At 41.3% G+C, this 27,798-nt stretch overlaps 1 protein-coding gene across 2 annotated transcripts in view; it reads left to right on the forward strand.

Moving 5' to 3' along the window:
- The window catches only part of WDFY3 (WD repeat and FYVE domain containing 3), a gene marked incomplete at both ends in the record, with an annotated part of 188,199 nt that extends 164,361 nt beyond the window's left edge, over nucleotides 1–23,838 (forward strand). For both annotated transcript variants that reach the window (XM_080697358.1, XM_080697357.1), the window contains 9 exons: nucleotides 486–640; nucleotides 1,613–1,771; nucleotides 3,431–3,610; nucleotides 6,576–6,758; nucleotides 8,648–8,744; nucleotides 11,188–11,511; nucleotides 12,248–12,359; nucleotides 12,711–12,908; nucleotides 23,715–23,838. In XM_080697358.1, the coding sequence (XP_080553484.1) occupies nucleotides 486–640; nucleotides 1,613–1,771; nucleotides 3,431–3,610; nucleotides 6,576–6,758; nucleotides 8,648–8,744; nucleotides 11,188–11,511; nucleotides 12,248–12,359; nucleotides 12,711–12,908; nucleotides 23,715–23,838 (1,532 nt within the window). The remainder of the gene's footprint in view (nucleotides 1–485; nucleotides 641–1,612; nucleotides 1,772–3,430; nucleotides 3,611–6,575; nucleotides 6,759–8,647; nucleotides 8,745–11,187; nucleotides 11,512–12,247; nucleotides 12,360–12,710; nucleotides 12,909–23,714) is intronic.
- Nucleotides 23,839–27,798: the final 3,960 nt, after the last annotated feature.

The raw sequence follows: 27,798 nt of genomic DNA on the forward strand, positions 1-27,798 counted from the left end.
TTACCCAGCCTCTGTGCTAGCCCAGGTCACTGCCCAGTGACTATTCTGGGGGACAGTGGTGAGCAGGTTCTGATCAGGGGTGAGGAGTCCTGCCTTTCAAGGAATGTCAGACCTTCCTCTAAGAAGTCTAAGGACTGTCTGTAGCTTGAGAGGTGCTGAACACATAGACTGGTTGATGGTCTCTGTCCCTGTGCCATGTGGAGAAGCACCCCAGTTAACCATGCAGCTCTAGAAAGACAGACATAATTATCAAGAAACAAGACAGCTAGAGGGAAGCTCTGCAGAACACCTGTTAGGGTCAAACTCATCCAGAAGGTTAAAGGAGCCTCAGAACCTCAGCTCTAACTTGTGGGATCATTTGATTTTAAGTAGGCATCAGGATGCTTAATGTGTTTTAATATTTAGGATTACCTCACCATCCCTTATGGGATAATGAAGTTAGTGTTCTCTCCCTAATATAATGGCTTATTTTGTTTTGTTTACAGAACTCAAAGAGCCTGTGGGACAAATAGTATGTACAGATAAAGGTATTCTTGCAGTAGAACAGAATAAGGTTCTTATCCCACCAACCTGGAACAAAACTTTTGCTTGGGGCTATGCAGACCTCAGCTGCAGACTGGGAACCTATGAATCAGATAAGGTTTGCACTGGTTTAATTTTGTTTTGTTTTTAGCTTACTTATGTAATCTTGCTCTTTCCTAGTCTGAATATCTTAGTAAAAGGGGTAGGAAGAACCAGTCCAAGGGCTTGGCAGCTGTTCCTCTGAAGGCCAGAAGAAATGAGAGCTTTATTGCATCAGAAGGAGATCAGGGAGCTGGCAGAGAAGTCTTGTTTCCTGCAGAATGAGCCTCCTTTGGTTGTGTAATATGGGCTGGAGGTTCCCCTCCCTCCCACAGAATTCCTCTAAGAGATCCCAGCTAACAAGGTGCTCACCATCTCAGCCAACTAAAGCAACCTTCTTTTGACCAGTCACCGTTTGACCCACTTATTGTTTAATACACTAAGATGGCTGACAGAAAACTTGTCTCCCCATGCCATAAGAAGCATCTATAGCTGTTTTGAGTCCCATAAGCACCTCTTCAGGAGGCAGTATGCAGTGGCCCTTTAGCATGCCATGCTTGCCCTTGAAGGTCCCCTTCCGTCTGACAGATGGATGGACTGTACAGCCTGCTCACGTTGCACTGTTACCACGATTCTCCCCAGTGACCATGCCCCTTAAACAGTGCTCTGGTTTTTTGTTGTTTGTTTGTTTGTTTGTTTGTTTTTTTGGCATTTTGGCTACAGCATGCATCCCTTTATCCCTGCCTCTCACAGAGCAGCATCACACAAGTAAAGTTGAACCTCATTTTTCCATATTGGAGAAACCAGAGACCTCATAATGAACAGAGACCTTTAAATTATGGTTTTGAGCAGCAAGACTGTTAAAGCAGTCAGGGGGGTTCAGGATAGAGCTCTGATATAAACTTCAGTGAACTAAAACAAGCCTAGAATGTGAGCCAGCGCTGGCCTGTGAGGTACCTCCTCGGAGATACCAGCTCTTCTCTACTCCTCCAGGCGCACAAGCCTGGAGCGCTGGGTGGCACGGACATCTCACGTCTGCTTTGTTTCACAGGCAGTGACTGTTTATGAGTGTTTGTCGGAGTGGGGCCAGATTCTCTGTGCAATCTGCCCCAACCCCAAGCTGGTCATCACAGGCGGAACGAGTACGGTGGTGTGCGTGTGGGAGATGGGCACCTCCAAAGAGAAGGCGAAGATTCTCACGCTCAAGCAGGTAACTGCAGCACTTGAGGACACGGCACTCACTAGTCTCCTGCTCCTGAGAACCTTCTTTCCCAGAGCTGAGACACTTGGAGTGTAACGCACAAAACCAAAACTGTCCTTTTGCTAGAGATGCTTTTCTTTAAAAAAGTAAATCAGGCCGGGCATGGTGGCACACGCTTGTAATCCCCACTCTTGGGAGGCAGAGACAGGAGGATCGTGCAGGTTCGAAGCCAGCCTCGCTGGCTTAAGAGACCTTGTTTCCAAATAAAATTATAAAATACGTCTGGGGGTGTAGCCCAGAGAAGGGTTCCATCCCCAGTACCACCAAAAAAAAAAAAAAGTAAATAAGTATATGCTGTTTTTAAAAATTATAAATATTTCTTGGGAATTACATATTCAGGAGAACCCTTGATGATTTAGTTAACAAGCATTTCTGATCACCTGTTACAAATCTGATTCTATTTTTACTCAAAGCAAGAGTCCTTTTATAATTAAGCCATTTTATAATATTTAATTTGTGAGAGAATTTCTCTCAAGTTATTTTTAAATAAGAAGCATACCTTTAAATGTTCTAATTATATAAATTTTAAATTTAATTATATAAACTTTAAAATTTATATATATGTATATATAAATTATATACATAGTAGTATAACAATACTATTATTATTGAGTGCCTTGTGGAAGGCACCATGCTGGGTGTTTGAAAAATATAAAACTCTGAGCCTCACAATTCCACAAAATGGTTATTTTAATCTGAATAAAAACACACCTAAAGAGGACACATTTCTGATGGGTGTGTGTGTGTATTTCTTTTTTCTTCAGAATCCTTATTTTCACATGCTGCCATTTCTCTAGGTCCTTTTAAACATTTTGGTTTGAAGGAGCTCTTGTGCAGAGCTGTTGAGACATCTTCCATGGAGTAGTAGGACCAGAGCAAATTGATCTATCGAGCCCACATTGTTCCTTTATCTGTAAGGACCCTCTACTGTAACCATGTGGTTCTCACCATTTGTATATCTTTATTTTTTATATTAACATGTAAGAATAGCATAGTTTGTGTTTATCAGTTCTCAGAATAGATAAAATAGAAGTTTCTGGCATCCAATCATAGATACTGCCAGGCATGGTGGTACATGCCTAGAATCCCAGGAAATCAGGAGGCTGAGAGGAGGACAGCAAGTTCAAGGCCACTCTGGGCAACTTAGCCAGACTGAATCTCAAATGAAACTTTAAAAGGGCCGGGAATGTAACTCAGTGGTAGAGTACCCTCGGGTTTGATCCCAAGTACCTGCTTCGCCAAAAACTAGGTAGAGAATCTAAGCTGTATATTTGGGGTTCATCATCAGTACATCTCACATGGGAATAATAATGAAGAAATCCAAGCTGGGTTGCCACTGCCCTTCTCCCTCCCTTCTGGCCACATCCACAAAAGAAGTAACACAAGGCTGGACAGCAGCACCTCCAGGTATCCAGACCCTGTCCCCTTAGGGTGAGCCAGGGCAGGCCCAGGAGGAGAAGGAGGTCTGCCTGCCCCATGCTGCCCAGATGCCTCATCCAGGCCCACTCCCCACAACAAAGCTCCCATCTCCTAATGCAGCAGGAGCTTCTGGAATCACTTGTTGGTCTCGTCATGACCGACCTGATTTGATGCCATTCTCATTTGTAGGCTCTGCTTGGCCACACTGATACTGTCACCTGCGCCACAGCATCCTTAGCATATCACATAATTGTCAGTGGGTCCCGCGACCGCACCTGCATCATTTGGGATCTGAACAAACTGTCATTTCTTACCCAACTCCGAGGCCATCGAGCTCCGGTGTCTACTCTTTGTATCAATGAACTAACAGTAAGTAGTAATTTGCCTACTTTGGTTTGTTTAAGAAAACAAGTTGTTGTCACCATACTAACTAAAAAAGGACTCTTAAGTATTTTCCTAAGCTGATAGGCACTCATTCTGTAAAAGTCACTACATTTTCTTTGATTTGTTTCTTGTTTGAAAAGCAAATGAATGTTGAAATTTTTAACCCAAAGAGCAATTTGGTCCTAAAATTCTACTTTGGTCTTAAAATCTACTTACTGCTGTGCACTTTAAGGAGAATAAGATTTGTACAGAATAAAATAAAACATTCTAGATTTTATTTTGTAAAAACTAAGGACTTTGTGGGGTTTGTTTGAGTTTTGTTGAAATTTTCAATGAAATTCATTCAAATTCTTTGGGGAAGTAAAGAGAATAATACTTATTGTCCAAATATGAGCAAAACTGTTATTGGGTTATTTTAAGACATCCCAAAGTTCTCACCATACATTATCTTCTCTCAAATGTAAATATTTTATATACAAATAAGCAAAATGAGTCAGAAAAAATGTACTGGTCTGGGAGTTCCTGACACAGTTGAAACCCCCCTGAGGTAAACAAGAGGGGATTCATCACTAAAATTAGGTTGTCAAGCAGGGGAAGCCTACAGGTTGGTTTACAGAGAATTAGGCTTCGCTTCAAGGGACACATTATCATATCGGTATCTAGATATGTGCAGTAAGAAGATGATGCTCCTATACCCAGGTCAGGCCTGGGTATCAGCAGGAGCCTGCATCTGGTTTTATCACTTCTCACTGCCTTTCTCAGTATACCTTTTCCATCTCCCCCCATCCCTGCCCTGGGCCACCATCATAGCACAGTAGTTCTCACCATGACACTGACTGGTGTTCCTATTGTCACACACGCATGTTCACAAATACACACTCAGCTTTCCTTTTGAAAGACTGCCACATCTTTGATTTCTACCAGATAATATTAAGTGTTATGCTTTCAGCCAGATATATAGTCACACCAAGAAAAGTAAAAAAGAAAGAAATTCCGTTCTAGTGAATAATACTGAGTATCTACTAAGAGTTGGGAATGAGTATGGGAAATGCAAGGGGAAAAGAATCAAATTTGTGTCTTATTATATTTGGTAGGTTTAAGATATTTCAGAAGGAAAAAGAAAAGAAATTTCAGATGAATGCCCTGGGTTGATCCTACAAGCTTTTATACCTAAAGAGCTTTAGAAAAATTGTAGGTGCAATGGAACCACTCTGACCCAGCAGTGTTGCACTGAGTCAGATGCTCAATCCATTGTTTAGAGTGCTTTGTTTTGGAGTTATTCTTACTTCAGTAGTGAGAGGCTTATTTATAGTCCATATTTGAACCATGAAACACTCACTCAATTGCAATAGTTGCTGCAAACACCACAGAAGTAGTTCCTTTTTTTTCTTTTAAAGATGTTTTTATAATGTCGTAATGTATGAAATGATTTCTATTTCTTTTCTGTTTCTCCAACCGATATCCAGTTTGCATTACTGCTGTTTATATTTGGAGCCAAAGCTCCCTTGCGGCTGCCCTTTATTTCTTCTGGCTCAGCCCTCAGAACCACAGGATTCGCATTAATGCACTCTTAATTGCGGCCCCCTGGAGTAATTGAAGGAAGTCTTGCCTAGTGAAGAATGAGGCTGCCTCTGTTCTCTTGCAAAGTCTAAGGCCACTAATTAAAACTCAGCCGCTGACATGCACAGAGACGGTTCAGTGCGAGATAGACAGGGCAGTGCTTGGCTAAGTGTCATTTGTATTGGGGTGGGTTTGGTTCTTGCCATTGTGGTAGAGGAGAATGGGGAGAATTTTGAACCTCTAGTGCAGCATTCTTCTCGTCGTCCACCCTGCTCCTCCCTACCTTCTTCTAGCATTTGTGCTGCTGTTCAGCTTCCCATGGTCCCACTGCCTTTGATGACCATCTTTAAATTTCTGTAGGTTTCTGTACGTCTCCTGACTGTACTGCATTTCACCAGGTCATTTCTAAAGCTAGCACCCAGCACCAGGGCAACCAGGCCACCTTAGTGATGAGAGAGGCACTTCAGTATGGTGTATAAGCTTCCGTGCTACAGAGAGCTGGTTTTGAATCTTCACTGTGATGTTAAGCAAGGTTCTTAGGCTCTTTGTACCTCCCTTTTTCCTCTACACAGTGCTAGCGATAGCTAACCTCACGAGGGCATGGAGGGTTGAATGAAATGTCTTCAGTTCCTGCCTCAGTAATGGGCTCACACTTGCCTTAGCAGTGGGTTGTGGTCTTACCAGGTTGGAAAGACCCAAGCCTGGTAGAATTTGAGGAAAAAGCTTGTTCTTTCCTACCTTCAAAACTCAAGAACACATGTGATACGAGCTCAGGGAATCTTAAGAGTTTATTAGAAATGACCCATGTACCTGTTCTTTGTTTCTGTTTTGTTTTGTTTTCTTCATTCTCCCACCCCTATTGTGAATACAGATTCTAAAACAAGGTATTACAGTTTTATCAGTATTTCATCTTTTCATTATTAAAGAGAAGCACAACACATCTGAACTGGAAAATTATTCTTCTACCTTAAGGTCTTGGTAGATGGGCTCATTATATACAAGTCAGTGGAGGCAGATCCCTCCTGTAAATGAAAAGCATAAATAGATTTCATGAACAATGGGAGGAAGTAGAGCAGCTCCTCCCCTCCTCTGGTGACAGGGAGCTCTGTGGGGAGGGAGCCTTGCTCCGCAGGGCGCTGGGCATACACCTGCCTTCGTTTCCATCTTGAACCTCTGGTGCAGCATCCCTCAAGTTGGAATTTCTAAAGAAGCCTTGGTTCAGGGTATTTTTTATTATTGTTAAGTCAGCAAGCACAGAATTATAGTAACCTCAGAAATAATTCAACCACTGGTCTAAGAAATGAAGGGTTTTTTTAGAGCAAGGCCTAGATATTTGTTTCTGAAACCAGTGTGTGCTCTGAAGGGAATGAAGTTTTCTTTATCTTCCCAGGGGGACATTGTGTCCTGTGCAGGCACATACATCCACGTGTGGAGCATTAACGGGAACCCTATCATGAGTGTGAACACGTTCACAGGTAGGAGCCAGCAGATTGTCTGCTGCTGCGTGTCTGAGATGAACGAATGGGACACACAGAACGTCATAGTGACAGGACACTCGGATGGAGAGGTTCGGGTAAGTGCGCACAGAGAAGTATTGATTGTGTCAGTTATCTGAAACTTAGGAAGCTGTCTACAGGTTAAGGCCACTTAAACAGGTTATAATGTTGCTTAGCAAAGTCTACCTCCAGTACTCATAAGTCTTAGCCCTTGTGTTACCAGACGTGGTGAATACCGATGACTGGGCCCCTTCCCTCCTACTAAGTAAATCTGTTATTGCTACTGATCATTAGACAGCTCGACACAAGAGGTCACTTAAACACAATTTCCCTGCCACACAGGGACTGCTGACAATGCCAGCTGCATACGTGTTGGGTGTTTGGCCTTTCAAATGGCTTTATAGAGAAAACAGTAAGCAAGGACAGTGTCTTCTCTACAGAGCATCACAGAGCTAGAAAACATGACCAACTGAGGATGTGGGGGAAAGGGAATACTTACAATCTGTTGGTGAGATTGTAAATTACTGTAACTGTGGAGATCAGTATGGAGGCTTCTCAGAAGACTAGGAATGGAACCACCACAGGATCCAAGTATACCATCCTCAGTATCAAGTCAGAATACTATAGTGATACATGCATTCCCATATTTTTAGGAAGACAATTTAAAATATCTAAGTTTTGGAACCAGCCTTGGTATCTGTCAACAGATGAATGGATAAAGAAAATACGGTATATATACAAAAGAGTTTTAGTCAGCCACAGAGAAGAACAAAAAGTATTTGAGGAAAAGTAGATCAAACTAGAGTATCATGCTGAGTGAAATAAGCCAGACTTGTCTCCGGTTTATAAGCCAAAGGTTGGGCCAGGAGTGATGGCTCATGCCTATAATCCCAGTACTTGGGAGGCTGAGTCAGGAGGATCAGAGGTCTGAGGACAGCCTCAACAAGTTTTGAGGCTCCCATCAACCTAGCAAGACTCTGTTTCAAAAATAAAAATAAGGCTGGAAGTGTACCTCGGAGGTAGAAAGTCCCTGGATTCAATTCCCAGTGCTATTTTTAAAAAGGCCAGAAGGTCAGGAGTCACATATTTTCTCTTATATATAGAAGCTAGAAAGATAAAAGGAAAGGAGAAGGGCCTCATGAAAATAAGGAGAAATCAGTAGAGCAGAGGGAAGAGAGAAAGGTCCACCACACAAATCCTACTGTTATGTATAAGCATAATGCACCAATTTGTAAAAAGAAAATGTATCCAGCGACCTCGGGTGCTTCCCTGGGCTGAATCACCCATCAGTTCACCTACAGCTTAAATGTAGTTTATCTTTTTCATAGTTTTCTATGTTGGGGCCTCTACAGAAAAGAGAATCAGCAGAGTATTTACCTTTGTTCAAATACCTGAGTTATTCTCTCTAGGATTTTTCTTTGGACTTGTTTTCTTTCATTTTCTTCATTGTCAAGGCACAGAGCAGCTGATTACCACCCTCCTTAGTCAGGGTCCCATGCATGAAGACATTGAGGCTGTCAGCCCACTCCCAAACCACCCCGAGCCTGAGACAGCAAGTCTGCACACCAGGGTCTGCCCTTTCCAGAGAGGTGTTCCCGACCGACTGCTCAATCTGTGAGGCATGGTAACACAGCTCCATAGACAGTCATGTTTGGGGATCCTGCTACCTGCGTGCCTTGTTGGAGATCAACAGTGTATGGGAGACGCTGAGAGATTCTGTAGGAAACACAAGTTTACTTAGTTGAACCATGTTTCTAAACTTCCTTGACCACAGTCCTTTTCTCTCCCTGAACATCCATTATGGGAGGCCTCCCTTGCCACATTTGACAAGATACAGGGAAATCTGCTTATCATTGTTCTAGGAATGAAATTATCTGTTTCATCTGGAGAACTCATCTTCATCCAGTAACATGTACATCGTTCCACTGATCTGATTCATAACTTTTTTTTTTACACTTAACTGTAGTTTTGGAGAATGGAATTTTTGCAAGTCCCTGAAACGCCGGCTCCTGAGCCTGATGAAGTGCTGGAAATGCAGGAAGACTGTCCAGAAGCACAAATAGGTATTCAGTACATTCTCACAGCCATTCAGTCATTTGCCTGTTTCTTTTTTCTGGGTCAGGGTGGGTAAGCTCATACCAAGCATAACGAGCCTGAGCCCAGGCACTGCTCGCAGAAGCACGGTGGCTCCTGTTGTGTGGTTGCTTCGGGCAGACATGCCAGCTTCTCTCTGGTTCACTGGACACACGCAGTGTGGCCAGTGTCTTCCTGCTGACTTCCACATTCCAAAGTCAGTACAGGACTAGCTTCCCGGAGTACCGAAGGCACAGGCCTTCAGTTCTGAAAATACAGAGCTGGCCTGGAGGGTGCAGTGTTGGATAAGGCAGACAGCCTCACACCTCAGTTCTGCATCCGCTCTGCCAGCACACGGCTGGCTCCGTGTGTATGCCAGGGCGGCATCGTGTTTGTGAGCCACTCACAGAGGCAGGCCAGCGTTCTCCTCGGTGTCCCTGCCCCACACCTGTTCCCCTGGAGCAGCAGTTCATGCTGAAGCCTGCCGCTCTGTATGTAATCTGCTATTAGTTGTGAGGCACTTTGGCATTTTCCAGTGGCTTATAGAGCAGAAGATGGTTTCTATACAGAAACATTAGAAACAGTGCCATGAGACCAGGTCAGGTTGTACTTTGCATTGGTAATGTCCAGGGGAGCTGCACCCCTTGACATGTTGAGATGGGCACTTCTGGGAAGGACCTGGATTTTAAGTTTGACCTTCAGATTATCTCTCTGTGTTTAATTTTTGTATGTTGAAAATTTAGTGTAACCTTGACAACAAGAGGGTGTTCCTAAGGGAAAAGACTTACTATCAGAAAGACACAGATCACTTCAAACAGAAAAAAAGTCTTCACTAGCTGGGTATGGTGGTGCACCCTTGTAATCCCAGTACTTGAGAGGCTAAGACAGGAGGATCTCAGGTTCGTGGCAGCCTCAGCTACTTAGTGGGATCTTGTTTAAAAATAAAGAATAAAAAATAGGGTTGAGATGTAGCTCAGAGGTATGTTCAAATCTTCAGTACTTTTGCCCCTGGGTTCTATACCCAGTACTACAAAAAAGAAAAGAAGTCTTTTCTTTCCATGCCAGAAAGAAAAGACTCATGGGTAGGACATTTTAATGCTTGTGTTTTGTTAATACATGTAAATTTTACATAGTCAGTTGCAGCCTCGCCAAAAAGGTCATCTGGGTGATTGGGGACATAAAATTCAGTTCAGTTCAGTTCATTAAACATGTGAGGGTTACCTAGAATATGTCATTGGAATAAGGCACCCAGTGAGAAGCAGATCACTTTTCCTTCTGTGAACAGAACTTGTAAGTAACAGTGGAAGATGAGATGCGTAAGTGAGAGGGAAGAAGGGGTCAAGTTCGAGGTAGGGAGAGTTGTGTGTTCATAGCGTGGGCAGAGTTTGGCAGAGAGGTGAGAGCAGCCCACAGGGGAGGGCACACTCTGGTCAGTGTGGCAGTGCCAGGACTTGAGGGCACTCACTTGGATAGAAAGGAAGACAAGCTCGGGTTCACTGGAAATGGAAGCCTTTCCCAAGGCTGCTTGTTTTAGGACCTTTCTCATAAGCCATTGGCTGAGAACCCCATTCATATTAGACTATGAGATGCCTAATGAGCACAAAGCAAGTAAATCACATATTTGTCTTGCTTAAAAAAATAGTTATGTAGAGTGGGCTGGCACTCACATATTCATTACTTATTGCATTTTTCTCTTTTTCCAATTATATGTACTTATTTTTCATGGATTTTTTTTTCCTCCCCTGTAAAGGACTTTATTGCATAAAAGTGGGAAATTGATATAAGAAAATGCAAAATGACAATGGAAAGGGGAAGAAAAAAATAGAATCCTAAATTAAAGTTTTCCTCAGCAATTCATTCAGCTTTATAGTCATTACTTACTGACTGCTGCAGGCAAGACACTCTACCTGGGCCTTGTCTCTCAAGCTTCTCTCTGCTACTGCCTTGTAGAAAGAATGTCCAGATGTCATAGATTAGGGGGAGGACTTCAAGTTCCCAAGAGGCACAGAGTCCAGAGGAGGGAGGGGACGCTTTCAGGAGAGGGAACTGGGTGAGGTTTTAGAGAACAGAGTTTTGAAAGACAGACAATGGCAGAACGCGAACAAGTGCCAACAGCAGGGCTGTGTGGAGAACACCGAGTTCAGCGTCCCGCTGGACTGCCGGTAGTGTGAGGTCTTGGTTGGACCATGTAAGACTGACTGCTACACTAAGGACTACAGCCAACATATTCTAAGAACTATTTCCGAAATTCTATCCATATTTTGTTACCTGTAATCTTGCAGAAAGTTCTGGCATTTTTTTCCTTGTTATACTTGCCTTACAATATTATGTCTACTGGGTCTTATATCTGATGGGGGTGGGGGGAACAGTGGGACAAAGCTGGGTCTAACTCTACTGTGTCTACATTTCTAATTCCCTCAATGCTTCACCCAGGGCAGGAAGCCCAAGACGAGGACAGCAGTGATTCTGAAGCGGATGAGCAGAGCGTCAGCCAGGAGCCTAAGGATACCCCCAGCCAGCCCAGCAGCACCAGCCACAGGCCCCGGGCAGCCTCCTGCCGAGCAACAGCCACCTGGTGTACTGACAGTGGCTCCGATGACTCTAGGCGCTGGTCTGACCAGCTCAGTCTGGATGAGAAAGATGGCTTCATCTTTGTGAACTATTCTGAAGGCCAGACCAGAGCCCACCTGCAGGGTCCCCTTTGCCATCCCCACCCAAACCCCATGGAGGCCCGGAATTACAACAGATTGATACCTGGTAACTTGAGATCTAGCATCCACTTCTCAGGGGTTGGGGGCTGAGGCATGGGGGTTTAGCTCCCCCTGGGCTTCATCTGTGATGTGCTGTGTGGGCCACCCAAAGAGAAATGCCTTTTTTGGTTCTTGTGTAAGATGGATTTAGAGTCTTTTCTGCAAAGGTATTTGCAACATACTGGACATTGTTTAAAGAAATACCTCAGCCAGGCATGGTGGTGCACACCTAGAATCCCAGTAATCGAGAGGTTGAGACAAGAGGATCACATGTCTATGGCCTCCTCAGCAACTTAGTGAGATCCTGTTTAAAAATTAAAAAATAAGAAGTACTAAGGATATAGCTCAGAGGTAGAATGCTGCTGGATTTATTCACTAGTACCCAAAAAATAAAAAAACAAGAAAAAACACCTCACACCAAAAATTTATTGGATTCAAAAACTGAAATCCCAAAAGCTTAAGTGCATTATTAGGCAACTTTGCCTATAACAGAGGCAAAGTTTACAAAATCATGTGTTGAAGATTTGCCCTTCTCTGTAGTGTTTTTTTTTACAATGAGACGTGTTCTGAGCTGGCCCCGGTCAGGTTGAGCTGGGTCACTTTCCCTCATCTGAGGTGGCAGCAGCTGGCAACTAGAGCGGCTGTTCCAGTTGTTTGCTGGGGTACCCTAGCCTCTGCAGCCACCGTCTGTGGATACATCTCTTCTCTCAGTCTCCTCTGTCGTGTCCTCCACTCTGCTCCAGGGTACCGGTGGGAGCGGCAGCTGGTGTTCAGGCACAAGTTGACCATGCACACATCCTTTATTCGAAAGGACAACGCACACCCAGCGGAGGTCACCGCATTAGGCATCTCCAAGTAAGTGTCAGGCTTTTTCCAGCGGCTCTCTTGGGCCATTTGCAAAGCCAGGGGGAACACATGCAGCTCAGTCCTTGAGGAAAGTAGATTTTGTATGAGTTGTCCTCTGTAGCTTAAAGAGCCTCCAAAATCTGTCAAGGAAACCTGCTAGTGGACTTTAATTCTAAATTTAAAAAAATAAATAAAGCTTTGCCCTCTGTATTCTTCAGAGCTACAGCAAGTCTCCACAAAATTTGAAATGTATTTTCTCTGAGGAAATTGAGGGGTCTCCCCATGACCCTCCCCAGCCCCACCCCCAACACACACACAGCAGAACCGCTGGACCAGAAGCCTTCTTCTGTCTCTCTGCAGGGATCACAGTCGGATCCTGGTCGGTGATAGCCGAGGCCGAGTTTTCAGCTGGTCTGTCAGTGACCAGCCTGGCCGTTCCGCTGCCGACCACTGGGTGAAGGACGAGGGTGGCGACAGCTGTTCCGACTGCTCCGTGCGGTTTTCTCTCACAGAAAGGCGACATCACTGCAGGAACTGTGGTCAGCTCTTCTGCCAGAAGTAAGACATGTGCTGTTGAAGTGCTCAGGCTGTTTGTTAGGCCTTGCGCACAGGCTCTCGTCTGCAGGGTGTCCCCACCAAAGGAGGTGGGGCTAGTGTCAGCCTTTTTTCACTTTCCAGGGGTTTCTCTGTTACCACAGTAATGAAGTATTTCTATCATAAAGAGTGCAGAACTAATTGTCACAAACACCTGGTTACCTCTGACTCAGAACATGAATACGCTAACATTTTGCATTTCTGCCGAGGCGCCAGTCCTGGATGTGTGTAAACAGTAGAGATAGGCTTTACGTGCTCTTGTCACCTTCACCAGTCACACCCCTTCCTCTCCATGTGTTTATGAGTGTGTGTTACCTCTGTAGACTTACATCGTCTCTCAGTTTACATTATATACTCTATATAGCCTTCTGTAACTTTTTACTCAATTTTTTAAGAAAATCCACTCAGCTAGTCTTCTAGTTTATTCACTTTGACTGCTGCCAGGTATTTCACTTTCAAATATATGAAAATATGTGAATATTTTATTTTATCAATATATGAATATGATGGCCGGCTAAGGGGTTTGAGAGTGTTTTTCTGTTTTGCAAATACTATAAATATGCTATAAAGTGTGCTTTCTTATAAGTGCCCTTCTAGTACCCGGCTGGGTTTTCTCTTAAGAAGATAGAATGGTATTGATAGAACATAGACTTCGTCTTGAGTTTAACTAGATATTGCTGAATGATTCTCCAAAACAATAGTGCTAATTTACACTGCTTTTACAAATTCTTAGTCATGCGTGATATTGCCAAACCTTTCTCCTTTGCCAATCTGATAGCTAAAGAAATGTGCCTTGTCGTTTTAACTTGCAGCGCTAGTGAGGATGGACATCTTGTATGTCTGTTGGCATCTGGCATTCCTCTTGGGTAACTGCCCATTTTCCTTTTTGTTCACCTCCCCCCACACCCGCCCTTCCTTTTTCTGAGGAGCTCTTTCACACTCATCCACATATATCTTCTGCTAATTTGTGGCTTGTGTTTTAACTTTGCATATGTTTTCTGTTACACAGATTTTAATGTTGGTGTAGTTGCATTTAGTAATCTTGATGGTTCTTGCTTTTTGTGTCTCTAGGTTTTTCTGCCCTATGGTCATAAAGAACTATTTTCTTTTAAAAGTTTAAAGTTGCCAAGCATGGTTGTGCATACCTATAATCCCAGCTACAGAGGAAGCTGAGGCAGGAAGATTTCAAATTCAATCAGGCAACTTAATGAAACTCTGTCTCAAAATAAGGATAAAAAGAGCTGGGGTATAGCTCATTGGTAGAGCACCCTTGGGTTCAATCCCCCAGTACCTGCAGGGGGAAAGAAGGTCTGAAGTTTTACTTCTTGCTTTTAGGTCTTTGATCCATTCAGAATTTATTCTAGGGTGTATCCTGGGGCAGGGAGCTGTTTTTGCCCCATATGTGTTTAGGTGACCTGTCACCCTAGATCTGGACATGATTCCCAAATCATCTCATCTTTTTTGAGGCAGTTCCTGAGGCTTTGTAGGCAGCACTGGTTTATGGGTAAAGGTAAGTAAGGTCTTTCAGTTGACTGACCAGTTGAAAGGTTCAGGCAAATTATTGAACCTCTCTGAGCTTGTTTCTTCTTCTTCTTCTTCTTTTTTTTTTTTTTTTTTTTTTTTTTTTTTTTTGCAGGTCTGGGGCATTTGACCTCCGAGCCACACCCCCTGCCCTATATTTATTCTTTATTTTTAAACAGGGTCTCACTGAGTTGCGGAGGGCCTCACTTAGTAGCTGAGGCCATCCGCGAACTGCAATCCTCCGGTTTCAGCCTCCCGAATGCTGGGCTTACAAGCGTGCGCCACCACACTCAGCTTGTTTCTTCTTCTGTAAAATGCAGGTATTGATTCCCTCTTCACTGAGGTGCTGAAAGAGTGGACGTGATCGTGCTTGTTTCAGTGTTGTCAAGCACCAAGTACGAGTCTGGCAGTATAGGTCTTTTATAAAAGATGGCACAATTATTAATATTTTCTTAAACCATTTTTCTTGGGCAGTTTGAATCAAGATAAGGTAGTCAGAATGTTGCTGCCAGCATCCTGATGGGAACTTTCATGAGACTGACAGAGGATTCTTTTATATACTGTGTTTTGATGGGCCTACTTATAAACAGAAACTTAGTAATTGCTGATAACACACCCATATGTATTCTGACAGACTTCTGTTCTTTGTAGTATTTAATTTTCAAAATATTTAAATGTAGGTTACTCCAAATTACCCTTCCTCTCAAGTGTTGGGTGGAGGGTCTCTTGCAAACACTGGCCAAAAGGGGCAGTTGTGATAGAGCAGTTGCAGAAGGAAGCTCACAGGAAGGTACAGCCCTGAGGCTGCGGGGACCTGTTGGAACTCCTGAGACTTCCGCAGAGCCCAGAAAGAAGTCCTTCAGACTCCTTATGCCTGGAGCACCTAATTTATTCTCTGGAATAAATTAATGTAATAAATTAATTCTCTGGAATTTTAAAATAAATTAATTCTCTGGAATAGATTAATGTAATAAATATAAATCTCCATTTCGGGCTTGTGAAAATTCAAGCCTAAAGTGATTTAATGTCACAACTGCATCATGCCTTGCTTTATTCTAGGAATAGTAGCTCTCAATACTTTTTTAAAAATATGAACTTGTCTTAAGTTTAGTCTACTTCTAGGAATTCTGTCAACATAAAAAACTGATAACATTTGGACCAGACAAAAGCCAAAGTACTTATTTCTAAGAAATGGTTGTGGTGCTGGGGGTGTAGCTCAGTGGTAGAGGTCTTAGGTTTAACCCCAGTAAAAAGAAGGAAGGGACAAGAGGGAGGGAAAGAAAGGAAAGAGTTTGAAAGCACAAAGGACCTTGTTGAGTGACTAAAGTGTCTTTTAAAATGAGCAATCACTTGATGACAAGATGGCCAGACAGAGGCACCGGCATTCACCTGCTCCTCCATGAAGAAGCATCGAAGCAACTGATGTGTAGCTGCTACTGAGGTGAGTGATCAAGAGACACTGGAAACTGATAGAAGAAAACCAGCATCTTAGTTAAGATCCAGAGACCTGGGTCTTCAGCATAGCAAGAGAAACAAAATACCCCAGCACCTGCCGCCCTGGCTCCACAGCAGAGGAGGCTTCTCTCCTCTGCAAAAGTGAAGATATAAGAGCCACAGCAAACTCAGCCTGGACACTGGCCGTCCTAGCTATTGAAACGTCGCACAACCTGTATATATAGGCTTGAAACCTGAAATATGCACAGAGGCCTGGCTTTGGAAAAGGAATTCACTTCATCTCCCAGAGATGCAGGGGCCGAGAGCCAGCTTTTGAGAAAGGACCTGTTCATCGCCTGAATTTAGGCTGCTCTAGAGGTCTACATATTCCCAGTCTGGGGCCCCAGAGACATTCCACTGCACTGGCTCAGCAAGTCGCTGCCTCAGGAGACAAACTTGACTCAGTAGAGTGACTCTAACATGAACCTGCTGAGAGCACTAGACTGTGGGGTACAAGCCTTGTGACAGGGAGAACACTGCCTTTGAGAACTGGGGTGTGCATTGTTCCTCCTCCACCAGGAGCATGTCCAGTTACCTGTGGCTTCATACCTGCACCAGGGCTGAAGTCAGTTGCCCTATAGTTCTGGCCACTCTTTCCCCAGCACCCTGCATGAGTGCCTGTGTCTAACAAGGAAAGAACTCTGGTTCCACTGCTCCCTTGGCTCAGGGAAGAACTGGGGTGGTCTGGAGCAGCACCGAAGCTCCAGCTCTCACCCTGCTCCTGGGATGCACAGCCTGAGAAGGTCTGTAGAGAAACTCTTCCCTGTGCTGGCTGGCTTCTGCTCTCACTGACTCACATGAGCACTTTAGCTGACAAGAATGTGCCACCTTCAGCCACAACCCACTCTTGCTCGATCCCTGGTGAGAACTACAACTAAAAGAATTGGGGAAGAAAACCCCCAGCTTTCTCCATTTCTGCAGATATATATTGGGGTGGAAAAGTCTAAGGTTCTACTCCTGAGTAGGAATGACAACATAAACAGCAAAAAGGAACAACACAACATCACTGCTACCACCTACGTGGGTCTCTATCATCAGTCACTCGTACCTTGTCTGGTCATGCACTACTGATAAGACTGGGTGTGTGTGCCATAGAAAGGCAGCCCTACCTCCATCCTCCTCGCTCCTAGAAGAGCTGACTGGCACCACTCTTATCAGGCTCCTCACCACTACTGGTGTCAGTCCCTTATAACTAACAAAGAAGTCAGTATCAAGAGTGCCTGAGGAAACCCCATCATCTTATAGGGACCACCACTCCCATTGTCAGAGAAGCCATACAGTGAGCACCCCACAACCTACTGCTGTTTACGTACCTGTTTGAACTGGTAGAGTGTCTCCACTCTTGTGTGGCTCACAGAGAAGCAGGGTCTCTCTGATATGGTATGCACTGTCACCAGACTCGCTACATGACTGCACTTCAATTCCCATCTGGAAGTAAACTCAGTATATCAAAACATATTTAGGAGGCAGCCACTTACTAAGAAGGCCATTCCATAAAATGGCAGAGATATCCATTTCACCAGATATGCAAATCTCAACATAGGAACATAAAAAATATGAAAAAATAAGGTAATATGACATCTGCAAAAGATTGTAACTCATGACCAATTCTCAAGAGATCAAAATGGATGGAATATTTATGAAGAATTCAAACGATTGAATTCTTAAAAGCTATGAAATCCAAGAGAACACAGACAAAGTAAGATAGTGCAGGGTGTGAATGAGAAATTTAGCAAAGAGAGATGTTAGGGATGGACGATCTTGGAAATCAAGAACTCAGTAACTTAAGTAGAAAAACCCAGTTGAACAGCTTAGAATAAATCATGCAGAAGAAAGAATATTGGAGCTTAAAGACAGGTCTTTTGAAATAGGAAAAAAAATTTTTTTAAATGAAGATCCCATTAAATGAGCAACTATCTGCATCACTGATACATCCAAATAAGAGGAAATAAAGGCATAAAAATCTATTCAATGAAATAATAGCAGAAAACTACTCTAATCTTGGAACACATGAATATCCATGTACAGGAGGCTTATAGAACCCCAATTAGTCATGACCAGAAAGCATCCTCAACAAAACATAGTCAAACTGTCAAAAGAGCAGGCTCCAAGTCACATTTACAGACCAGGAGGGCATGGAATGATATATTTCAAGTCCTGAAAGGAAATGGCCAACCAAGATTTCTATTCCCAGTAAGGATATCCTTCAGAAGTGAAGGAGAAATAATTTCTAAGTTAAACAAATTTTTAAGGAATTTATGACCACCATGCCAGTCCTTCAAAAGTTGCTTTCTACGTTCAGAAGTGAAAGAAAACTGCCATCACAATATCATAATCTTACTAAAGAGTAAATTAAATAGAAGCAGAAAAGAATCAAATATCAATACAATAAGCCATGAAACTTCAAAAATAAATGAGAGGAAGAAATGATATTTAAATCTACTAGAAGAAAATCAACAAAATGACAGATAAACCATACATTTCAATAACAACTCTAAATATAAATGGGCTTAATTTTCCAAATAGAAGATATATACTAGCCAGTCTTGGTGGAGCTCTCCTATAATCCTAGTACTTTAGAGCCTGAAAGGAGGATTGCAGGTTCAAGACCAGCCTTAGCAACTTAGTGAGACTCATCAACCTAGTAAGGTGCTCTTTCAAAAAGAAAAAAACTAAACTAAGTAAAATAGGGCTGGGGGTATAGTTCAGAGATTGAATGGGTTCAATCAGTAGTAACACAAAAAAGATAGATAGAAAAAGACACCAACTGGCTAAATGTATTAAAAAGCCAAGACCCAACAGTACACTGCCTACAAGAAATTCACCTCACTAGTAAAGACATATAGACTGAAAATGAAAGAATTCAAAATGGCATTCCAAGCAAATGGAATTCTAAAAGAAGCAAGATTGGGTACTTTTATCTAACAGCATACATTTTAAGAAAAATAGTGAGACTAGACAAAGAAGGTCAACATATTATGATCAGGGGATCAATTCTTCAAGAAGATATAATGATTATGTACCTATGTACCTAATGTTGAAGCATCCAATTTTATTAAAGAAATGCTATTAGACCTAACAATAGAGATAGACTCAAATACATTAATAGTGGAGGATATCAGTGTCACTCATCAGTAGACAGATCATCCAGGTCCCCTCCAAAAAATAAGTATCGGAATTGAACTCTGATCAGATGGACTTAACATTTACAAAACATTTCATTTAATTACTGAAGAATACACATTCTTTTTATCAGCACATGAAATGATCTTTAAAATTATACATAAGCCGGGCGTGGTGGTGCACCCTTGTAATCCCCGCGCTTGGGAGGCTGAGACAGGAGAATCGCACAGGTTCGAAGCCAGCCTCTGCTGGTTTAAGAGACCCTGTTTCCAAATAAAAATATAAAATAGGCCTGGGAGTGTAGCCTGGAGGTAGAAGGCCCCTGGGTTCCATCCCCAGTACTACCCCCCCCCAAAAAAAAATTATACATAAGCCAGAAAACAGTCTTTAAAAATTCAGTATAACCGGGCATGGTGGCACATGCTTGTAATCCCCACACTTGGGAGGCAGAGAAAGGAGGATCGTGCAGGTTTGAAGTCAGCCTTGCTGGCTGAAGAGATCCTGTTTCCAAATTTAAAAAAATATAAAATAGGTCTGGGAGTGTAGCCTGGAGAGAGAAGAGGTCAAGTACTACCAAAAAAAAAAAAAATTCCATATAGTTTAAATCATACTCTATATCTTTTCTAATCACAATGGACGGAAACTACAAATTAACAGCAAGAGAAACTCAAAATTAACAAATACATGGAGAATGAACAACACATTTTTTAAGGAGCTATTAATCATTGAAGTTAGAAAAGCCATTGAAAAATCTCTTGAGGGGCTGAGGATGCAGCTCAGTGGCAGAACACTCCTCCAGCCCTGGAGTCAGTCTTCAGCATCGTGAACACACATACACATTCCTTGAAACACACGAAAATGGAAACACAACAACAGCAATACTAAGAGATAACTGTATAGCAATGAGTGCCTACATCAAAAAGATATTTTAAATAAACAACCTAACAATGCACTTCAGGGTCTTAGAAAAGCAAGAACAAAGTTAGCAGATGGAAAGAAATAATAAAGATCAGAACAGAAATAAATGAAATGATATAGATTCTAAAAGAATAGTATAAAAGAACAATGAAACAGAGTGGGTTCTTTGAAAAAATAAAATTGACAAACGATTAAGCTGTTATAAACAAAGAGAGACAGGCCCAAATAAATAAAATTAGAGATGAAAAGGAGGCCTTACAACTGATACCAGAGAAATGCAAAGTATTATTAAGGATTATTTTGGGGAAAAAAGCATTAACAAATTGAAAAACCTAAAACGGACACATTTCTGGACACATGACCTACCAAAACTGAACAAGAGGATATTAAAAACATGAATAAACAATAATAAGTAATGAGGTTGACTCCATAATAAATTTAAAAATGAACTAGCACAATGCTTATGAAAGTATTCCATAGGATTTAAAGGGGTAGGACCCCTCCAAACTCATTCTCTGATGCCAGTATTACGCTATCACCAGAATCTGACTAGGGCAAAATTAGCAGATGGAAAGAAATAATAAAGATCATAGATGATCTTTGATGAACATAGATGCAAAAATCCTCAACAGAATACTGGCAAATCAAATGTAGTAGCACTTCAAAAAAAAAAAATCGGACACCAACCATGATCAAGTTGATTCAATTCCAGGAATCCAAGGATGATTCAGTCTATCCAAATCAATAAATGTGATTCATTACAAAAATAGAATGAAGGATATAATCATGATCATTATCATCTCAGCCTGTATGGTGGTGCATATCTGTAAACCCTAGTACTTGGGAGGTTATGAAAGAAGGATTACAGGTTCAAGGTCAGCATGTGGTAACTTAGTGAGACCCTGTTTCAAAATTAAAAACTAAAAAGAACTGGTGGTGTGGCTCAGAGATAGAACACCCCTGGTATATGTGAATATATATAATATATATAGATATAGATACATAGTCATCTCAATATAGATACAGAAAAACATTTGGTAATATTAAATATCCCTGGGTTGTAATAGCCCTGAACAAATTAGGTATAGAAAGATAATATTTCAACATAATAAAGTATGAGAAGCAAATATAATACTGAATGAGGGAAAACCGAAAGCATTTCTTGTGTGTGTGTGTGTGTGTGTGTGTGTGTGTGTGTGTGTGTGTGTGTGTGTGTGGTTCTGGGAATTGAACCCAGGGGCATTTTACCTCAGAGCTTTACTCCCAACCCTATTTTATTTGAAACAGGACCTCATTAACTTGCAGAGGGCCTCACTAAGTAGCTGAGGCTGGCAGCAAAGCTGTTGATCCTCCTGTCTTAGCCTCCCAAGTACTGAAATTATAAGCATAGCCACTACGCCCAGCTTGAAAGCATTTCTTCTAAGATCAGGAACAAGACAAGTTTCCACTCTTACTGCTCTTCAATATTTTACTACAAATTATAGCCAGAGCATGTAGGAAAGAGAAAGAAATAAAAAAAATACAAACATAAAAAGAAGTCAAATTATTGTTCTTTACAGATGCCAGAATTCTATAATTGTATAGAAACCTGAAGACTCCACCAAAAGACTTAGATCTGATAAGCACAATGAAGTAGCAGGATACAAAATCAATATACAAAAATCAGTAGCTTTTCTATTCACCAATAATGAATTTGACAAGAAACAAATTATGAAAGCAGTCTTATTCATGATACACTCACACACACACACACACACACACACACACACACACACACACACCCACCTAGGGAGTCAAACATGATAGCATATGTTATCATTCTAGCACTTGGGGGGCTGAGACAGGAAGGCTACAGGTTCAGGGCTGGCCTCAGCAATTTAGTGAGGCCCTCAGCAACTTAGACCCTGTTTCAAAATAAAAAAGTTCTGAGGATATAACTCAGAGGTAGAATGTCACTGGGTTCAATCTGTAGTACCACACACGAAAATAATTATTAGGAATAAATTTAACTAGGGAAGTGAAGAGACCTCTACAGAAAAAATTATAAGACACTAAAGAGATTGAAGACACTGCAAAGTGGAAAAACCTTTCATTTTAGTGGATTGGAAGATTTAATATTTTTGCTGGGCATGGTGGTGCACACTTGTACTTCCAGTACTTGGGAGGCTGAGACAGGAAGAGGACAGCCTCAGCTACTTAGTGAGGTGAGACGGTTTCAAAATAAATAATGTTTTAAAAATAAAAAATAAAATAAAAATAAAAAATAAAAATAAATAGAGGTGGGAGTGCAGCTTGGAAATAGAATGCCCCTCAGTTCAATCCCTAGTTTCACACACAACACACACACACACACACACACACACACACACACACACACACACACATAAAGGAATTGTTAAAATGTTCATACTGCCCAAAGGTCTACAGATTCAATGCATTCCTAATCAAACCACCAATGACATTTTCCACAGCACTAAAATGAACAATCCTAAAATTCATATTGAAGCCAAAATCCCTGAATAGCTAAATACAGCAAGTAAAATTTGAAAAAAAAAAAATGCTCAATATGACTAACCATCAGGGAAGTGCAAATTAAAACTATAATGAGCTACATCTCAACCCGGCTAGAATGGCTATTATTGAATATATATGCATGCTGGGAAGCCATGGAGAAAAAGAAGCTCTTATCCATTGCTGATAGGGATGTAAATTAGTGTAGCCAGTATGGAAAAGAGTGTGAAGGTTCCTCAAAAAACTAAATCAGAGCTATCATATGATCCAGCTATTCCACTCCCAGGCACATTCAAAGGAAATGAAGTCTACATACAAAAGAGACACCTGCATGCCCATGTTCACTATTATGGCACTATTCACAATAGCTAAGATATGGAATTAGCTTGCATATCAATCAGCAGATGAATAGATACAGAAAATATGCTATGCACAATGGAGGATTTTTCAGCTAAAAAGAAAAATTCTGTCATTTGGAGCAACCTGGATGGAATTGGATATCATCATTGAAGCTATTAAGCCAGACAATAAAACAAGTATCATATCTCCTCTCATATGCAGAAACTAAAACAAACAAACAAACAAAAAGTTAACCTGTAAACAGAGTGATTATGAGGAAGAGGGTGGGAAGGGGCCCAGGGGGAGTTGGGGGGAAAGTAGAAGGGTGGATGGAAACGAGCAATGTCTGCCATATTCTATGTCTACAAATATCACAGTGAATACATTAATGCCTATGATTAATATGTGTCAGCAAAATAGATATGATTAGAATATATAAATAAGTAACATGGGCGTGGAACATAATAATTTCCAAGGGAAAAAAAGTTGAAGTTGCCTGTGAAGGCATTACGTACCTCCCAGTGCACACGCCAGGAGAATAGGTAGCTAGCCTCCGCATAGCTGTTCAGACCCATGGCTTCATCAGGTAGGAGAATCTTAATTCTGTTTTCTGTTTTCAGTTTTCTAATCTTCTCCAATGGAAAAAAAAAAAATGCCTTCCCTGTCTTATTCCTTTTCTTTTTAGGCTAAACCAAATAATGCAGCATCCCTTTTGTCAACCACGTGAACTCGAAACATTATGACCTTTAGTATCAACCTGGCATCACACTACAAGCTTTCCATTCACTGTTTAAGTTATTGTTTCTGTCCCAGTTACCATGCACGGAGAGAACCTAAAATTAGTTGGTTTTTCCTTTCCTTTAGGTGCAGTCGATTCCAGTCAGAAATCAAACGCTTGAAAATCTCATCGCCAGTGCGTGTGTGTCAGAACTGTTACTATAACTTACAGCATGAGCGGGGTTCAGAAGATGGGCCTCGAAATTGTTGAAGATCACACAAGCCAATTGGAAAGCATGGTCTGTAAGACCCCTTTCCGATTCCCCTGTCACAGCTTGAGGCACCGGAAACAGTCTCCGTTTACACATCTCTTCATACCGCGTGTTTGAAGTGTTGAATTCAAAGGGATCATTGAATAAACGGGTGTAGAGTACAGTAACGGGGCAGACACTATTCAGGTGAACAGCACGACAAGAATACGAGGTGGTTCCTAGGAGCAACTTTGTCAGTGTCCGATTCTCCCCGATAACAGTAGCTGTCTCCAAGAGAAAAATCATCACTTAATAACTGTCTTTTCCTGCATCTCATTTTTATAGAGCTCTTCATCCTTATTTGGAAAAACCAACAAAGACAAAAAGGCTTTTAGACAATGGTTGTAAATCTGACTTCTTTGCAAGTAACTGTATATTGTAAATAGGTATAAAGGCCTTTTTTTCTAAATAAGGACCTAACTGCCTGTAACATGAGACGTCAAACTAAACCACTAACTCGATGAACTACTTATGGTTTGTCTAACATATCTCACTTATCAACTAATTATAAATATGTTTTTTAAATCCTCAAAGACATTATCTGTGGTCTTTTTTTTCTTTTCAAATCCAGCCCATGTGCCTGATGTTATTTCTTTCAAGTTGCCCACAGTATCTCCACTTAACTAGGCTAATAACCAAAATAATATGGACCTTCTTTAGGAAACAGTGTGGGAGAATAGAAGTCCAGCTGTGACGTGAGAAGACCTGGAAATATCTGGGCGTCTTGCACCTGGCTCTGCACCACCTCAGTGTTGTTCTGACGTGTCAAGGCCCCTTGTAAACTTAAATGTGGACTGCTCTTTGGTCAAAGCCTGTCTTCTTAGTATTGCGTAAAGGTGGTCAGGTGACCCATGAAGTGCAGGGAACAGCCCTGCCTCAACTAATGAAAATATATTTGCATGTAACCCCAAATTAGCTTCTCTTGCATAGAACATAATAAGTATGTGTCATCGGTGATACTAATGTCCTACTATAGCTTATTTTCAAAAAAGGGTTAAAAAAAAGAAAGTGTACAGAATTAACATTTAAACCTTGTTGTAAAACTGGATCATGTCAGAACTGCTTAAAATTAACCTTTACCATTTAATGCCATCTACCTGAAAACAGTGAGATTTATACTGTATCAATGTCTATTTTTTTGTTTTTGCTATGAATATAATTATAGTATTTTAATATTCAGTTATTTAATTTGTTCTACTAGTTGGATACAGAACACACAAATCCAGGGGGATTAAAGCTGGTGGGGGCTAAGAGAGAAGTCTAGTTTACAGAAGAAAAGGCTTTGGTGGTGGGATTTTTTAAAAATGTGTGTTATGTACATAAATATAAATATATATATAAAGTCAAATCGATTAATCTAGATTTTAACATTTTCAGATACTTAGTGATAATATTATGAACAATTCAAAAAGCCCTGTGATTTGGAAAATGTAGTATCATTAATGGCCCCAAAAAGGAAGGACAGAGAGGCCTTCGGGCCTTCATGGAGGCAAGGTACGAAGGACAGTGGCTTTGGCTTTCCCAACTTTTCATCTTCAGGCCCTGGTAACAGGCACACTTATGCACTAAAAATGCACATTATATGTACATGCATTAAAAAATAGGCATTTGGTACAATAGTGATCTTGTACCTAATGGGCTGAAACCAGCTTAAGAACAAATTTGTTCTTCCTGATAACTAGGTCTCCAAGAGAAAATATAAAGGCTGCTTTAGTGCCTTATGCTTACTAAATTTAAATCTTTATTTACCTAGGTTTGAGCCTACAGTCTATTTATGATTACATATCAAAACTGATTAAGACACTTCCATTTCTAAAAGTTCAAATATACTTGTTAATAAAAAGGATTATTGGCATTAATAATTTCACTTGAAGAGAAGTTGTGTTGTTTTCCTCTTTGTGTCTCACTCCTCACCCTGCCCATCTCCATCTTGCTCCAACTTTAATAAACGATGCTGATGTTCACCAGTTGCAGAAATCGTGCTGTCACGTGGTGGTGGGGTTGCCCTGTCTGCCCTCTGGATGCATTGTAGCAGTGTTATTCTACACTTTTAAAAGAAGCGTCCTCCTTTCGTCCATGAACCATGTTCACCCCATATCCAATGGCAGAGGTGTCCTTTAAAGACTTGAATATAGGAATGTGTGTGTAGTTACTTAAAGGTTATTCCTGTATGTAATCTGAAATTATGTGGGATGAATACTTTTTAAACTTTCCAACACAACTTCCATAACTAGAAGGTGGAAACCAAAACCCTCATGGTAGTATTTCGTCTGGCAGCTGGTGCTGTGGGCAACTGTCTAGCTCATCGGGTTTCTTTTCTTTTTGCTTCTGATGCAAAAATCACAGAATCACTCACACAAGTACGCTCACGTACATAAATTAATTGTTTCTCTGGGTATCGTTCTATGTTCCATGTAAATCTTTTTACCAACATACGTTCTCGACATGTCCACCCACCTGTGTGTGGTCTGCATTCTTTCTCTGAGTACCTCACATGGCTCCTGCCTGATCTTCGTAGTTGATTTGTTCGCCCATCCTGCCACCCACCCCCCTCCCTCATCCACGTACTCTAACCTCTGTGTGTAGTGTGCGAGTGTAACGTCATGCTTTTGAAGAAGAGAACAGCTGCCCATAGCAGCCATCCGTCTGGATAATAGCAAAACACTCTAGATAAGTTATTTTGCACTTTCTTATGTATAAAGTTGGTAGAAACTTATTTTTGCTTTGTATCATTTAAATACATTTTGTTTTGGTAAATGAACTGTGTATAAAATATTTATGCTGTTAAAACTGTTTTTAGAGAGTATTTTTAATTTCAGCAAGTTTGGTTACTTGTTGCATGACTATTAACACAGCTGACTTTTTGTGTCAGTGCAATGTATATTTTTTGTCCTGTTATTAACTTGTAAGCCCTAGTAATGGCCAATTATTTGTACAGCAACAGAAGTAAATTGAAGATACTGGCTAAGACTGGATTGATTGTGGACTTTTGTACTATATTGCAGAATCCAATATCTGTTTTTGGTGGTTATGTAAAAGGCCTGAAGAATTCCTATCTAGTGTGCAATCTGTGATATCTGAATGTTCATTGTATATCTGTCTGATGCAAAAAGGTAGAGTAACACAATTACAATACATGATTAAATGCAATAGTACAGGTACCTAAGTATTTTTTTCATTTCCAATAAATACCTACTATTTACCACAAATTAAATTTTAAGTCAGTTCTTCAGGGAAGGAAAAAGCAAACATGAAGTTTAATAATTTCTTAAACTTGGTACTTTGTACTGTGTTTTCCTAGTTGTATTTTGTCATCTCTGCTTAAGATTGCAGAGAATGAAGTCTAGTTCAAGTTCTAGTGTCACACATCCTTAAAGCCAGGCTCCCTGCACCCTGAGCTTCCCAGCTGCTAGAGTCTCAGGGCTAATGGATGTGTGGGTGGGAATAGGGAGAGACCTGTGGCTTCCGAGAGACATGATCCTCAAATTTGATTAGGCCTACCAAGAAAGACCCTTTTGCATGGTGTTTTGGCCCTTTATTCCATGATATTGTGGAGAGGTGTGTGTGTGTGTGTGTGTGTGTGTGTGTGTGTGTGTGTGTGTGTGAGAGAGAGAGAGAGAGAGAGAGAGAGAGAGAGAGAGAGAGAGAAAGAGAAAGAAAGGGACACTGTGTGTGTGTCTGTGTGTGTCCCACCCAGACCTCTCTTCTGGAAGTCCAATTTAGCTTTAGAGAAAGTTAGAACTCACAAGTCCTTTTTGTTGTTACTAGCTTATTGTTTTTTAAGTAGCCTTTCCAGCTATAGTCCCAATACTTGGGAGGCACTGACAGGAGGATCCTAGGTCCAAAACCATCTTCAGAAACTTAGCAAGACTTTCAACAACCTAAGACTCCACTTAAAAACAGAAATATAGAAAGGGCCA

Source organism: Muscardinus avellanarius, assembly GCF_963383645.1.
Source record: "Muscardinus avellanarius genome assembly, chromosome: 6".
Taxonomy (NCBI): Eukaryota; Metazoa; Chordata; class Mammalia; order Rodentia; family Gliridae; genus Muscardinus; species Muscardinus avellanarius.